The 16536-nt window shown below is 41.7% G+C and overlaps 1 protein-coding gene across 2 annotated transcripts in view; it reads right to left on the reverse strand.

Annotated features, from left to right (window-relative positions):
• Window positions 1-16536, reverse strand: part of nlgn2a (neuroligin 2a) — a 74382-nt gene that overhangs the window by 26920 nt on the left and 30926 nt on the right. The window contains exons 3-4 of one of the 2 annotated variants that reach the window (XM_057854185.1): window positions 13842-13895; window positions 2656-2805 (exon numbers count right to left, since the gene is read on the reverse strand). In XM_057854185.1, coding sequence (XP_057710168.1) covers window positions 2656-2805; window positions 13842-13895 — 204 coding nt within the window. The remainder of the gene's footprint in view (window positions 1-2655; window positions 2806-13841; window positions 13896-16536) is intronic. The other variant, XM_057854186.1, reaches the window with a different exon arrangement.

Consider the following 16536-nt stretch of genomic DNA (forward strand, 5'->3'; position numbering starts at 1 on the left):
CCTGGCAATACGCGTTTGAATGTTAAACCTCTCTCCTCTACAGTGTAAACTAGCCAGTGTACACTGATGGTATTTTTATGCTTTCAAAGTGAGGCAAATCATGCGTACAATTTAGCGGCGCACTTTCTGTCGGAGCGCTCTTGAGAGTTGGGATAGCGTTATCTTTAAGCGACAATCTGCTTAGCAAATGAGCTTTCGTTTCGAAAGCAGCCCTCTGTAAAATGCCTTGCTCAAACATAGCAGATCTGTTTGGGTCGTTTCCAAAAATAAAGTCCGGCCATTTCTGACGAAGCGTATCATCCTTCGGAAGTGTGAAAAGATAGCACCCTTCATCCAAATATGCATTTCCTCATCGACATTTTTGAAAATCACTGGATTTATCAAGTAGCTGTGCGCGATTGGATTTATAATTGAACGCTCCTAAAGATGAGGGCTACTAGATAAAGACAAGAGAGCGTTGGGAATACAGATAGTGTTACAATTTCTGTAGGTGTTGTAGAGCGCTCCATATCCTGGGAACAGGAGGATGCCATATATGCAGTGAGGATGTGTAATAAAAACACATCTTCAAGAGTGAGCAACAACACGAGCTCTGCTGCACACCGAAGCGGCTCTGCTCTGCGGGTTTTATTTTTAGCATCGCAGGCAAATCCACCTCCCTCCTCCTGCTCTCTGGCCTCCCTCTCATCTCTCTCCTGCCATCGCGTCTCTCATCTTTGTGCGTGCGCGTGTATGTGTGCGCTTTGATGCCCTGCGCTCTCGCAGTCATTGATCATGTGTGAATGGATGCGTTGTCCCACTTTGCACAAGAGATTTCAAGACGCCTGTCGCCGCGGCGGCCGAGCAGCATGAGGTCAAGTGTTGGGTGGCCAGTTATGCATTTAACCACTCAGCCGCCATTAGGAGATACACATTATTGTTTCAATTTACCATTACGTCACGTACGGAAATTAGCTTACACCGGAAGCTATGATGAAGCAGGGGCGGAGCTTAGAGGGGGTGCGGTGGCACCCGGGCCCAGGCCTCTAGGGGGCCTGGTTTGCAGCCGTTAAAGGGGCGTGTTTGGGTCAAACAATAGTACAATGATGTGCGGAGCTGTATTGTAGTCAAGGGTGTAGGTTTGCATAGGGACGATAGGGACAAAACACTACTAACTTTACAGAATGTTCAAATTGTCCCAAGCAACTTTTAAGCAACCTTATTTGCATGATATATATAGGTCATTTTGATTGTCTTTCCATATGTTGTAACGAACTGACCCTACAGTTATCAAATGAATTATTTTCATTATGTTCAGACTTATATTTACCTTTTTCACTTGCTGAATGTGCCAGTCCACCCCCAGCCCCTCCTCAAACGCACGTTCTATTGGCTGATGACTTGACCCACCCCCGACACACACATACGCTTACACTCGCGCAGCCCCGACAGAAATACATGTCGACAACATGCTGCCTCCATTGAAGAGGAGGGATATTCGAAGTTTTTTTTTCCGACCAGCAGCAGCCACTGTAAGTAATTTAAAAAGATGCCAATGTTGTGTAGGTGGGAAACACACCACTAATTTTGCTCCTGAAAGTCCGACTAGCATTTGAGTTAGCATAACATTAAACTGTGTGAACTTGCTAAACTGTAAAACTTAGAAACCGTAGAAAGCCGTTATTTTTCCTCAAACGCACGTTGGTTTGGCTGATGACTTGACCACCATTTTTTTCTTGATTTAGGTGAAAAATGGCCGACTTTTAGATGTATGGGCCTATTAAGAACAAATGGTAATATATACTAGGCCTGCAGCTATCGATTATTTTAGTCGTCGATTAATCGATGAACTAGTCATTCGAATAATCGAGTAATCGGATAAGGAACATGAAAAATTAAAATACCTGAGGTCAGCCTCAAACAGTATAGAAAAATTAATAAATGGGGATCTATGTACAACAAAAGAACAATTGGTTAACATAGCAAAAGTCCGCTAGCTTAAATACTATAACATTTTTTTTTTTTTAGAATGCTTTTAACAAATGGTTCAGACACATATTCCCACAAAAAACAGCTAAATATACCTAGAAACTAAATTGCAAATGCGTTAAAAAACACATTAGCGCAAACAAAAACTTATGTTGGGCTAAACAGGGAGCAGCGGGATTCACCCCATGTGAAATGTATCCACCCAAATCAATAAAACTACCGGTAATTGCAAACACTTTTAAAATAAACCATTGCTATGCCTCTTTAATTAAACGAATCCTCGAAGCAGCAAAATTTAATTCGAATATTTTTTTTCTAATCGATTACTCGAGTTAATCGATTAATCGTTGCATCACTATACTCAAAGTAAGTGGTAGAATCTGATGCATTTATCTGTTTACTAGCCTTTAAAACTCAAAATGAAAAAAGTTATTTGACTAGATTTAAGACAAATGATACAGTACAATTTGCAGTTTGAAAGTTAGTACAAGTCAATACAGATTTATTTTGCATTAATCATTTAGCCTATCAATTAATTAGGTTCTTATTGGTTAGAAATGTAGCCCTGACCGCCGTTCACCCAATCTGTTTGGTCTTGTTAATGTCCTGTCCCCAGCAAAAAGTCTACATGCAGCTTATGCTGTTGTCAGCTCTGTCAGTGAAAAGCTCCACCACGCTGCGACTCACCCAGGACACCCAGACGATAATTCATGGTCACCACGATGACGTTGCCGTAAGCCGCCAGGACGCTGGCGTCGAACATGTTTCCGGTGCCTTCCATGTACGAGCCTCCGTGAATGAACAGCATCACTGGCTTCTTCCTGCGGTCGCGGATATCTGTAAAAGAATGAGCGGTAACACACAACAGGGTCAATGGTACTTCTTTGATGACATGGACAATAACACCAACAAATGGAAAACGGTATGAAAATCAAGACTTGAGTTTGGAGTACTGCATCACAAAAAGTCATTTATAATAACACAGCCGAAGCAGTCTTCCTGATTGTCAAGTGATACTCGTCATCAATGCTATTGCGAGAGACTGGGGGAAAAAACCACCAGTTTTGCATTGGATACACTACCGCTCACTATTGTTTGGGGGGGGGGGGGGGGGGGGGGAATAGCCTGAGGTCGTTTAGATTGTCGATAACAACTGCATAAAAGAAGTATATTTAACAAAATTATAATTGTATATTTCTTTTTGTGTTTTTTCCAGATCAAAGCCAGCTGGACAGAGAGATTAGTAAAAGGCAATAGAAATGCAGCAAAAGGTAGCTCCATCCATTACAGAACGCCTTGATAAACAAACAACGGTCACTTCCAGAACAAGAAGGGTGAAATCTTGCATTCTTCTCCTTCTACTCTCTTGTTGTCGTCATCTTTGCTCATGACAGGTCACCAGCTGTTTTATCCTCCAAATTTCCATATTACCTCGGTTCCCTCCCAGATGTAAAAATCACACGGTCGGCACCAAGCTGCAAGGACAGTTACATCAACATTTTTCTAGGTCAATTCCCCAGTTTGAGGAATTGTCTTGTGTTGGACACTATTGTTGAGCACTGGCGAGAATACGACAATGGAAAGATGGCGTCAAAACATTTCACATGCTAGCAGCCTGTCATAATGGTAGCTTTATTAACAATGTCCATGCCATACTGGCTTGTAATGAGGATGGCATCATCTCCATAGTTGCCATTGTGTCCTCGCATCACCTACTTTAGTTCACTTGATTCAAAGGACAACTACATGCAATGAGAAAAGCGTATTCAACTGCAATACGTTTCAATTATTAAAGGACTCATTTTTTCAGCAGGGCCGAGAACGAAAAGTAGTATTTGCTGTGTGACAAAATTGATTTTGCCATGTGGCAAATTTTTTTTTGCCGTGTGGCATTTTTTTGTCATGTGGCTTTTTGTTTTTGCTATGTGGCAAAATGGATTTTGCCATGTAGCTTTTTTTTGCCATGTGGCATTTTTTTGCAATGTGGGAAAATGGATTTTGCATGTGGCTTTTTTTTCCAACCATGTAGCATTTTTCTGCCACACGGCAAAATCCATGTTCCAAATCCAAATGTGGCATTTTTTTGCCATGTGGCAAAAAGAAATACCACATGGCAAAAAAAATGCTACATGGCAATTTTTTTTTTTTTTTTAATGCCACAAATGGCAAAAACAACCAGAAGTATGTGGCAAAATGGATTTTGCCATGTGGCCAAATTGATTTTGCCATGTAGCATTTTTTCTGCCCTGTGGCATTTTTGGGGTTTTTTTTTTTTTTTTTGCCATGTGACATTTTTTTGTCATGTGGCAAAATGGATTTTGCTATGTAGCATTTTTTTGCCCTGTGGCATTTTTGGAGTTTTTTTTCCATGTGACATTTTTCTTGTCATGTGGCAAAATTGATTTTGCCCTGTTACAAAATGGATTTTGCCATGTGGCTTTTTTGCCATGTGGCAAAATGGATTTTGGCATGTGGCAAAAAAAAAAAAAAAAACGCCACATAGAAAAATACATGGCAAAATCCATTTTCCCACATGGCAAAAAAAATGCCACATGGCAAAATCCATTATGCCACATACCAAATACCACTTTTGGTTGTCGCTAACCCTAAACCCTCTCCATTTTCCCCTTCCTTATCTTTAGCCAAATGCACATGGCCCTTTGACTCTCAGTACACGGTGGCATATTGTTCTCTGGAAAGAATGCATCCCAAGTACCTGTTTGGAAATCAATACAATTGATCCCCTTCATTGACCGACGGCTCCCCTGGAGCTGCTCAAACCAAGCATTGAAATCAGAATGAATATTGGAACTCCTCCAGACTTAGTAGCCCAAAAAGAGCTCGGTAAACATGGAGCAACGTGGGTAAACGTGCCGCTCTGTAAACTGGAACAAGCGCAGGCACCCCGAGGATCCGCTGCGTAGCAGAATGCAGCAGACAACGGCGCAATTAGGCAAACCGACCGACAACCCCCGGGACGCTGCATTATGGCCCCCCAACATCCTGCTGCTTGACTAGCGACTAATGAATCCTAAAAAAAAAAATCTAAAAGACAACATTCCAAAAATTTGATGAGCAGTGTAGGCTGGTGTGGGCTGGTGTCACGTGAGCACAGGTTATTGGGAGGCTGCAGTGATGGAGCGAGACGTGCCGTGATGAATGGGCATTGATGATATGCACAGTGGCAGAGCTGGCCCAGAGGGCGCCGCGCTGGCCTGAAGACCAATCGTTAGTGCACGATGGATCACGGGGCCCTGACTGATTGCATCGGCGTGTTGGTATTTGCTCATGCAGCATTTGCACACACATTCTCAGAAAAGGTAAAGTGGTTTGGTGGCGACTTGGTCTCTAAGCATCAAATACGCAGGCGCAATCTAAAAATCCTGCAAAACTAGGTGCAGTAATCCTCCATACATTGCGAGGGTTATTTTGCAGCTCACCCCGCCATAAGTTAAATGAAGATTGATGTATTAAATGAAATTGTGCAGTTTACTTCCCATGACCTAAAATACATAGAATTAGTCTCCGGGTTACGAACGAGTTACATTCCTACACTGGCGACGTAACCCGAATTTTTGCGCAAGTCACAATTAACTCTTCAAGTACCCCCTAAATCTCAAAATAACCATCACAAAACATGTGTTATACGTGATAGTACTGTCCTCGCCAAGACATTGGAGCTAAATCCTAACTAGACAGCTAGCTAAACTCCAAAATGACGATGTCAGACGTCCTTGTGGTTTGCTGACTTTATTCAGCTGCTCATGACATCAACACTTGCTGAAATAAAAAGGAAATTCTATCAGTTTCATCTCAATAACAGCAATTTGAATTTGCGTTTATAACTGCTCATACAGCAATAACAAGCCATACAAACGATTAGCATGTATCAGTTAGCATCCGCACATTATCAAAAACAATCACATAAAGTCGCCCAAAGAATTCGACCACAATTGAAAACGCACAATAAACTGTACAAAATGTGTGATATAAAGGTGACGCCTATGTGGACAAGCAAAAAATGTCCGCGCAGGCTTGCAGCCATAATCTTTACCCTCTTTCTCTCTCACTTGGCAGCGCGACTTCGTGGTGAAGGAGATTTTTCCTTTTCTTGTAGCCACCGTCTGTTTGCATTATTCTAACACACTTAATATAATCATTCAGGGAATAGTATCGTTTCTCGATTTACTGTTTGACTATTTGTATTACTTTAACACAATATAAAATAAATAGCACTTATACCATAGTTTAAGGAAAACAAGCAGAATATAGGGCATAAGAGATACATGACGCTTTCTTATCACGGAAGCCCAACCTGCACGTCATGCCCACGTTGTCCCGGACAGTCCAGAACAAATGGTGGGACGCCCTGTCCCAACACAAGGAAAACTGGAGAACGCCCGATATCCAACTGATAAAGAGCAAGAGCCCCTTTGATGCTGAGGTGGCAAAATCCACAACCCTCGTTGCCCTGACAACAGTAACTCCCCAATCCTCCTGTCCAATCCACAAACAGACAATAATCCTAAACAACGCCCAAACACGCCCTCCTTCTGCCCACAGCCCTCCCTGCGAGAGCCTTCAAAAAGACAATGTTGAACTAATCGGTGTCATTTTTTTCCATGGGAACCTTTTGTTGGCTTGTGATATGGTGACCCTGAATCCTCGCCTGGGTCCCTCTGGGCTGTATGATCGCTGTCAACCTGAATAAATTGTCAACTTGTGCCTAGAAGCCCTTTTCCAGTTTTCAAAATGGAGTCAGTACAAGGGGTTAAGACTAAGGTGAACGCATGGAGTTTGGCTTTTTGGCCGGGTTGTCGGCTAAAAGGTCAGTTCCTCCAGTGGGTGGGAGCAAATGCGCTCTTCTTCATGTGCGCAAATACGTTCTAAGTACTACCTGCTCTACACTTCCTGTGCCAAAATAAAGGCATGCATTCCAAAACAAAAGCCAACATTATGTTAAAAAAAATAATACAAAACTGGAGACAAAATGGTAGACAAGAATCCGGTGTCGTAAAGTCGAAATCACGTGAGTCAGGTATGTCGCAACCCGGGGTCTACCTGTATGCCGAGTTGACCGATTGAAAGAACAGACTTGGTCCTTCCACCGATATCCATGAAATCTTCTGGTGAATGGGTGTGGTTTAAAAAAATAAATAAAAATACATTTTTTTAAAATCGCTCAACGCTCCCAGCTGAAAACCATAATTGACAGGTATAGCCGTCATTGACAGTCAGTGCTCAATCCAGACCCTTAAATCACAAAACCCTAGAAGACTCAACCTACTGGTCATATGTTGGGATACTTGTGTATCAATAGTTACGATGCCCCATTTTGAAGTATTAATAACCCGTAGCTGCCACATCTATTTTCCAAATCAGACCGCAAATCTTCTGTCACCGCTTCTGTTACATTCCGAGTGCGAATGAGTTCAAAGATTTCTAAAAGAAGAAGCAGTAATGCAGAGATGGAGGGGACGGCACCACTAACACCTTCACCACAACACAAGCTGCACTCGAGGGTTTGCTCCTACTTCCTCGCCGTTCTCCCATTGTGCTGGATCCATATCTGTTTATTTATGAAGCCGTCAGCAGAAGGGGCTGCCTTCTCGTCTGTGTCTTTCATCATTCAGGCCAAACAAACAAGCAGTGTTGCCTAATCACTTGCCGACATTCCCAACAGGCTATTCTCTTTAGAAGCGTTTCTCTCCGGACGTGGCATGTTTAGTCCAATCACATTTCACCATCTATTTCTTACATTTTCAGTCTAATCTGCTAGGGCAGTCAGAATCATACGATCGCTGCCAACCCCCCCGGTCAAATTGGGATCGGAGGTCTATCGCTGTCATATAGTTACACCACTGTAACTTGGCAGAAGAAAGAAAACAAAATCAATCAAGAATGACATCGGATTCATTTTTTTATACACGCTTATAAATGTAAAAAAAAAAAATACTGAACTTCTAAAGTTCTTACATTAAGGTTAAGAAACTTGCTCCATCTAGTGTTAAAACTGAAAAGTGCAACATAATGTAGGCCTAATGATACTTTCATAATTTGGTGCGGACCAATAAAAACTGGGCAACGGGCTGCAGTTGGCCCGCGGGCCATAGTTTGGATGCCGCTGCTCTAGATCTAGACATTTATTAAATAATGCATGTCAGTCTATTTTTTTGGGGGGGGGTTTATGTTCCATGCACTTGCTCTTCTCTCCAATTTAAATCCCGCCCTCTTATGTCCATTTCTGTTATCTTCGGACATAAGATTCTTCTTCCTGTGGAGTGTACATTTGACGTCATACTTCGTTTCGTAAACCGATCGTCTTGCAACTGGGTAACTATTTATCAGGGAGGGGTGGCATGATAACGCAAGCACACGGATGTCAACTGCCTTGACGCTCGGTCAGAATGAACTTACCTTAATGTTTGGATTAAGCAGGTGCGCTAAATTTCAGGTCCGCTCATTTGACCACGTGAACACGAACGTCTGCTGTTTTACAACCCAACTTATTTCTCCTGACACTGGCCCATCGGCCCACCGGGGAATTCCCCGGTATCCACTTATGCCAGTCCGCCCTTAATTATAGCGCCTTTACAGGTCACGTCCTGTTGATTTTGTGTTACTGAAAAGGAAGTGACTCGAGAATGTCCCCAAATGAATAGGAAGTGACTCCAAATCAATAAGAAGTAACCGGTAAATGCCTATAAGAATGGCTCTGGTTTTAGTGCCATTGACAGACGTCCAATCCAGTCAAAATGAATTGGAGGTTGAAGGAATACGAGCTTTTAGCCAGATTGCCGGAATCATGCCAGCCGGACCTGCGCTGGCGCGGCTCCAACGACCCGGGCCGGCGAGATCAGACAACCCGGCCAAAAGGCCAAACTCGGCGCGTTAACCTTAGTATTTACCCCTTATACTGACTCCATTTTGAAAGCTGGAAAAAGGCTTCAAAACATGAGTTGACAATTTATTCTGAGTCAACAGCAGTCAAACAGCACAGAGGGACGCAGGTGAGGATTCAAGGTGACCATATCAAAAGTCAACAAAAGGTTCCCGAGAAAAATGACAACAATTAGTTAAACACTGTCTTTTTGAAGGCTTTCGCGGGGCGGGCTGTGGGCAGAAAAAGGGTGTGTTTGGCCGTTATTTAGGATAATTGTCTGTTTGTGGATTGGACAGGAAGATTCGGGAGTTACTGTTGTCAGGGCAACAAGGGTTGTGGATTTTGCCACCTCAGTGTCAAAGGGGCTCTTGGAGTCTTCTAGTTGAGTTGGGCGTCCCGCCATTTGCTCTGGACTGTCCGGGAGCACCGATTGCGAGAGTTGGTGGTGCAGACGTGGGCTTGTCAGCGTCAATCTTGCTCAGTCAATTGCATGACACACACATTGGGCTTCTGTGATTAGAAGGTGTCATGTATCACTTATGCCCTATATCCTGCTTGCTTTCATTAATCTATGGTATAGCTGCTATTTATTTGATATTGTGCTAAAGTAATACAAACTGTTAAACAGTAAATACGACAAATGATACTTTTGGGCTACAAAGTTTTCACAATATATCACTTTTTCGATATATTGTCACACCCCTAGTATGGATACAATTCTTGCTTGCACAATTATCAGTTTTCTCATTTGTGATGATTGTCCCTTCTCAATAAATCTTCTAATCGTTTAATCTGTGCCTGTTTTAAGAAATGTGGATTTGTTGTGCGTATGAATGGTGCTGTACTAATCAACCTTCCTCGGATTCAGTCGAATATTTATTATTGCAAATGCAGCCAGGTCTTAATGACCGTCAATATCACACTGTAATTAAAGCTCAGTTGCATGCATCATCTTATCACCGGCAGCGGTTATTGGAAAAATTCAAAAGCCCACACGACGCGAGCCGACGCCTCTGAGCGTTTGTAAATAAGATCATCAGGCTGTAAAATAAACTCGTTTACAATTTTAAAAACAAAACAAATTCATCTTTTATTTCCCATTTATTTTGGGATCTGTACCTCAGGGAGTCCAAGTTGACAGTTTGCAGATTAGCAGATGGAGGTCGTTAGTTTTCGCACTTTAATTAATTCCTGAACGCTTACGTCCCACACTTGGCTAGGCTGTCATTGTTCGGGTTGGACGGAGGATGGTCGAGGTTCGCCGTCGCTACGGCTCGATAAGATTTGCTTATTTCAAGCCGTGGTTAGGAATAATTGGCTGGCGCTGACGTAGTCAGAAGCCCACGGAGCGTTTTTTGGGCGAGAAACACCTTCCTAATTTCACATATACTATAACAATATCTATCTCTGACAACACCAACCAGTCCTCTAATAACCTTTCTCTTTTCTTCTTGCGGTTTGTGTCTTAGCTTCAGAGCCTTGTAAAATTGATTTTCAAAAAACAGTCACATTCCTGATCATCTGTGGGACTCCATATTGTCTTCAATGCATAAATCGTCAATCTGTGCCGCCTTCTTCAGTTCAAGGTGCTGCACAGAGCGTACATGACGAAAACGACATTACAGCTGAAATATCTGCCATTCTGTTGTACAGGTATTCCCTGGGTTACGACGTACCCGACTTGCGTGATTTTGACTTTACGACGCCGGAGTCTTGACCGTTGTTTTGTCTCGGGTCGGTCATTTTTTGTTTTTTTTTCTAGTGTAACAATGTCTTGTCCACCACCTCTCAGCATTGATGTAAGTACAGTATATTTGTCATTAAATTTTATTTCATAAATCTAAATGGTTGATCTCTAATTGCTATGCATATCTGGTATTTCGTTATACAATATGTGCGCTCCGCTTTCCTTTGTTGCACTCGGCCTCGTTTGACGTCACGCCAGCGCTACTTTCTGTTGCTTTCACGTTGGGAAGCAGGAATGAACGCCAGTTAACATTTCAAGAAGGCAGAGAAACGTTAGCTCGCTATTAGCCCGCCAGCTTCTTGATTAGCGTTCATTTTCACTGTTGCCACAAATGCTGCCGTTTTCCTTGTTGAATTCCCCAAGATTTGAACCTAATTTCCATCGAGGTATGTTTTGTAAGCAAATATGTCGTTATTGATTTATCTTATAGATTATTGTAAGCTCTTTGCCATTATTATATTTTCTAATCGTGCGTTGATAATGTGACGGTGACAAATGAATAAATGTCAGTTGTAAGAAGAACTATGGTGTGATCAATATTATCGGCGGGAAGTACCGAATTGGCCCGAGTATAAGACGGCCCTGATTATAAGACGGCCCCCTGTTTTTCAAGACTCAAGTTTGAAAAAAAAAAAGACTTTTTGAACAGCAAATTAATTTTTATACAGAAAAAAATTACAGTACATCTGAAACAAATGATTATAACAATATATTTGAGCGAAAAAGCATATTATTTTGCCTCATTCAAATCATAATATCTGAACATTTAAAAAGTACCATCACATTCGTAAATGAATGGCTTCTGTTTTTTGAAATGTAAATAAACCAATATATTGTGATAAAACAAAATTGCAATAGCTGTATTAACTATCAAAGTGAAGTCTAACTGTAACTGTAGTCTTGAAACAAATGTGAATAAGGAAAAACATTGCAATAAAATAATGCAAACTGGTTAAACTTGAGAGTAGCTGAGATCTGTCATGACAGAACATTGCTTCAATGATATCTGGCGCCATCTAGCGTCGTGAATGTGTTGAGTTAATTATCGAGGGTTGATTGAATATTTGCTTGATTGATTGAATATCTGCTTGTGCTCATACATACCTAATACATGCATAATACTATTGCATAATAATATTTTTCGTATTGATATAACCAGTAAATGATTATTGCTTGCTATACTAGGGTGTAGTATAATGTTTAAGTGTTACAAAGAGTAAAGAGGGTCGGGATGACAACTGCCTTGCTTCATGGCCGCAACATTGCGTAACTAGACCTTCTAGGACATCTTCAGCGTCTTACGTCTAGACTTTCGTCTAGACCAGGGGTGTCCAAACTTTTTGCAAAGGGGGCCAGATTTGGTGTGGTAAAAATGTGGGGGGCCGACCTTGGCTGACATCCTTTACGTAGAACAATATATTCAAGCAAATTTTAGCAAGCCATTCAGTGTGTCACATTTGCTTTATTATGTTTTTTAAATCAATAACTTCAAAAATCTCGCAACTAGCCTTTGTGGCGTTCTCTTTCGAGTCGGGCTCTTGCGAAATACTGCTGCTGTGAAATTAAAATAGCTTCAAGTTGCTTCAATTTCTCGCTGCGTTTTTTTCCCTGTAATCTTGTTGTACATGTCAGTGTGTCTTGTTTGGTAATATCGTCGCACATTGAACTCTTTAAAAACAGCAACTGTCTCTTTGCAAATGAGGCAGACACAGTTGTTGCGTATTTTAGTGAAGAAATAGTCCAATTTCCACCTATCCTTGAGGCGTCGGCCGTCGCAGTCAACTTTTTTGTTGTTGATTGTCGCCATTTGAAAATTGGAAGTAAAGGGTCACACGAGGTAATGTTGCTTAGAGTGCTGCTGCCTTTTAGTGGGTAAATTAGGAGCAGCATTTAGTGTGTAAGCTAAACATATGCGGGTAGCAGTAATGCTGACCAATTTATTAAGTCTGTGTGCAGGCCAGACATTATTGATTTTATGACAGTGGCTGGGGGCCGAATGAAATTTGACCACGGGCCGCATTTGGCCCCCGGGCCGGAGTTTGGACACGCTTGGTCTAGACCTTCGAGGACAATTTTCCATCCGAGGACATCTTCCATGGCCACAGCGTTGCATAACTGAAGTGTCTGGTCATTTTGACCGTCCTTTACATGTGCCCTTGCTTACATACGTGTACTTATTTAGTTACACATAGCCAACCAAAATCGCATGGGTGTCTCCAGCTTGCCTTCCCCCTCCCTTCAGGGCGACACCCTTTCTGTGTTAGGACAAACCCCTAATAAAAAGAGCAAAGGAGGGTTTTTCCTTAGATCAATTTTGGTGACTATACAGCATTCCTTTGTCTGGTCCCTCCTTTGCTCTCCTTGGCAAAGAAAACTGAGTGTCTTCTCTCCTTATTTTTGGGTAATTTTACAATGTCTACCTAAGGGTCTATTTTTGAACTTGACAGAATGGGTATAACGTCTAGACCCCGAATATATGACGACCCCCACTTTTTCAAAACACCATCTTATATTTGGGCCAATACGGTAATATCTGCTTTTATTAATATGTCGTATAATATATGTTTTTCGATAGTTATTTTGAGGTTTAGGGGACTTAAAGGGTTCATTCCGATTTACGTGAACTCGTTCGTAAATCGGGGACCACCTGTATTGCGTTCACGTTACACAAACCCGAGCAAGGTCGGGCCATACTGCGTTTTATAATATTGTGACAATGACCGTACTTTCTGATTCTGCTATAAATCTGTTTCATGTCAGGAAAAAAAGCTTACCCAAGAAGGAAAATAATTCCCCTCGAAAGGAGCTGGAGCAAGAAAAACAAAACAACAGCCTCCAAGAAACAAGTGCGACAGGTAAAATCAACCTCACCGCCATAGCAAGGACTAACATCCAGCAACGTAGGCCACGAGTGTCCTTGGCTGCCCCCCTTTTGAACGAACCTGATGTTAGCAGCCAGTAGCAATTTCCCCCTTGAGCTGAGGGATTGAGGCGCAATCAAGATGTACCTCATTTGTATTTTGGGGACAAAAGGTTCAAGGTCGCCTTGGAAGAGGTGATGAGGATGGGAAAACACACACAATGACTTCCAGATGAAGACAGTTAGCCAGGTTGTAGTTATCCTAATTCGAAGCCAGGACTTTTTATGTGTGTGCAAAGAACAAAGCCGCCTCGTGTTGTGTTTTCCTTAATTCCCCCCGAAAAAAAAGACAAGAAAAAAGGCAAAACATGCATCAAAAATACCTTCGTCTCGGGGCTTGTTGGCTGCAGATTCATCGTGTTTTTTTGTGAGCGGACCTAGGGTTCAGAAAAAAAGGGGGGGAAAAAGAGAAAAGAGAAAATTCAAAAAAGATTACTGGCAAAAAACGTGAAAAAAATGAAAAGACAAAAAAAAAAATATCAAAAAATAAGAAAAGAAGCAAGAGCAAAAAAGACAAAGCAGTAAGAGTTTCTTTTTCTCTTTTGTGGTTTAAAAAGAGGACAAAAACAAAATGCATCACAGACACATTCATCAAAAGAAAAGACACAAGATCAAGAAAGCTGATGTCGTCATCTCCGCTTTTTGTTTTTCTCCTCCTGCATCCCTCATTGGTGCGTCAGCATCTATTAGCCTGATTGATTGTCAAAGAAAAAACAAAAAGCTGATTTGCTCCCTCTCGAGGTGGCTGTACCTATTTATCTTCCAATGCTAAATTCATTTAATCTTGGTTTTCGTAATCATTTGCGTCAACATCTGGTTTTAACTGCGTAACCATTTGGAAGCTAAATGTCGATGCTGCACACAAGCATGACAAAAGTATCATCACCACATTCCAATGGTGGTTTTAGGGGTGGGGCCACCACCTCTAATTTGAACGGCCCCTGAGTCATTGACTCGTGCTAGCTTAGCCACTCCGGAGCCCTGAAACTAACAAATAACTAGCAAACTGCACGGAATTTGGTGAAACCAACTCCCCCGCCTGATCAAACCCCCGCTAACTCCAAGAGTAATCCTAAATTCTGAAGTTTTCAAAAATGCGATTAATAGTATTTTTCCATGTTTTTTAGCCTTACTTGCACGCAGTACGAATGATTACAAACGCTACTGGTTCATCTTTGCTCGACAAGATGTTTTTACCGCCACATGCAGGATAATCTGCGTGAATAAAGATGGCCCCTGGGGGTTACATGTGGCCCCCCATTTCAGAAAAATCCAAGAACCGCCACTGCTTTCCTCCATAAAACCCTCATGTTTCGTCAGAAGCGCACTTGATGGTGTTTGATTAACATGGCGATGTACAGCAGGAATCAAAAAGATGACAGAGATGCCATTTTAGGGACTCCGGCCCCAATCAAGGAGGTTGACGAGTGCCGCGTCAATCCCCCTTTTGCACAAACGGCGGCTTTAAATCACAAAACACCGACGATTGAACTTCAGACCACTTTTCACTGGTTCAAACTGATATGAGCCCAGCAAATTGGTTTAATAGAGTGATAGACTGCTTTGCCATGTCTTTTTTTTTTTTTTACAATGGAGTTAATGGAATGATGCCCTCTAGTCTAGCCTGTCTATATACAGGATTATGCAAAAGCGCCAAGTCCAATTTCACAACATAAGCCCAAAGATCAGTCCGTTAGAATTTGGGTCAAATCTGTGAAAAGAAGAAAAAAAAAAACTATAACTGGACAAGGAGGTAGAAAAAGTCCTCTCCGGTCGATATCGATGAAGTCAAAATAAGAAGGGGAAAAAAGCTAAAAGGTAAACGGATGATGTTAGCGGCCACATCATGTGAAACCGGATGTGAATGGGAAGCAAACAAGGGAGCCGTGCCGACCGAATGACATTTACAGAGCTGTAATTATCTAGTAGGTGTGAAGGTTGAAGCCGTTTTCTATCCGTGGAGACGGACAGACACCAAGACATTCATGGACTTTTCCGTTAATGCGTTCGTCTGCGCCGAAAACGACTGCAAATGAGAATCGTTTGCAGACGGGGTTTTATACCAATATACCAGACAAATGAACGAGTCCTTGTGATCGGAGTCACAAATGACTCCCGAGTTCCCTGTTGTGGGCAAGTCGAGTCGAGTCATAAGGTTATGTCAAGTCGAGAAGAGTCTCGAGGTTATGTGGAGTGGAGTCGAGTCACAAGGTTGTAAAGACAAGTCGTGTCAAAGTCAAAAGGTTGTCAAGTTGAGTGATAGATTGTTTCGTGAGGGTGTGGCGAGAGCAGCCATGGCGACCAAGCGGTTGATTGGCAGGTGGGAACTAATCTACAATTCAGGTTTTTTGAGTCAGCAATTCAAGCAAGTCAAGTCTGAGCCTGTGTTTTTTTTTTTTTTGGTAACACTTTATAATAATTATCCGTTTTACTAGTTAATAGATCATTAGTAAATTGTTGATTTGTGAAGTATTTGTTAACAATTTGTCAAGCATTTACAGGGTGTTCCAATATGGTTGACCCCATTCTAGTTGATGGATCTTAATAAAACTATATACACTTTATGTTGAAGGTCATAAGTTTTATTGGTTAAATGTACAAAGTACAAATATTTGTTGGTTCTATGGCAGATTTTCATAAATGTGCAACATGAGCGCTGCCTGCAAAATGCCTTATCAAAATGCCTTTTCTTTTGAAGTGAACGGCATTTCCTAACCTAAAAAGATAGAAATGCCAAATGTTACACACAAAAACTTGAAAAGTTTCTACACAAACTGTTTCAGGTTAACAACACCCTGTAAATGCTTAAACTTTTAACAAATATTTCATAAATCAACAATAAATCATTTATCAACAGTTTACTAATGATCTATTAACTAGTAAAACGGGTAGTTATTATAAACTCCCCCCACTGAGTCCAAGTGGAGTTGCGGGTCATCAAATTTGCGAGTCCAAGTCCCTGTGACTGGATTCCAATTGTCCCCCGTTTATAAACTAAATGTTTCATCCCCACAACAA

Source organism: Corythoichthys intestinalis, chromosome 13, assembly GCF_030265065.1.
Source record: "Corythoichthys intestinalis isolate RoL2023-P3 chromosome 13, ASM3026506v1, whole genome shotgun sequence".
In the NCBI taxonomy this organism is placed as follows: Eukaryota; Metazoa; Chordata; class Actinopteri; order Syngnathiformes; family Syngnathidae; genus Corythoichthys; species Corythoichthys intestinalis.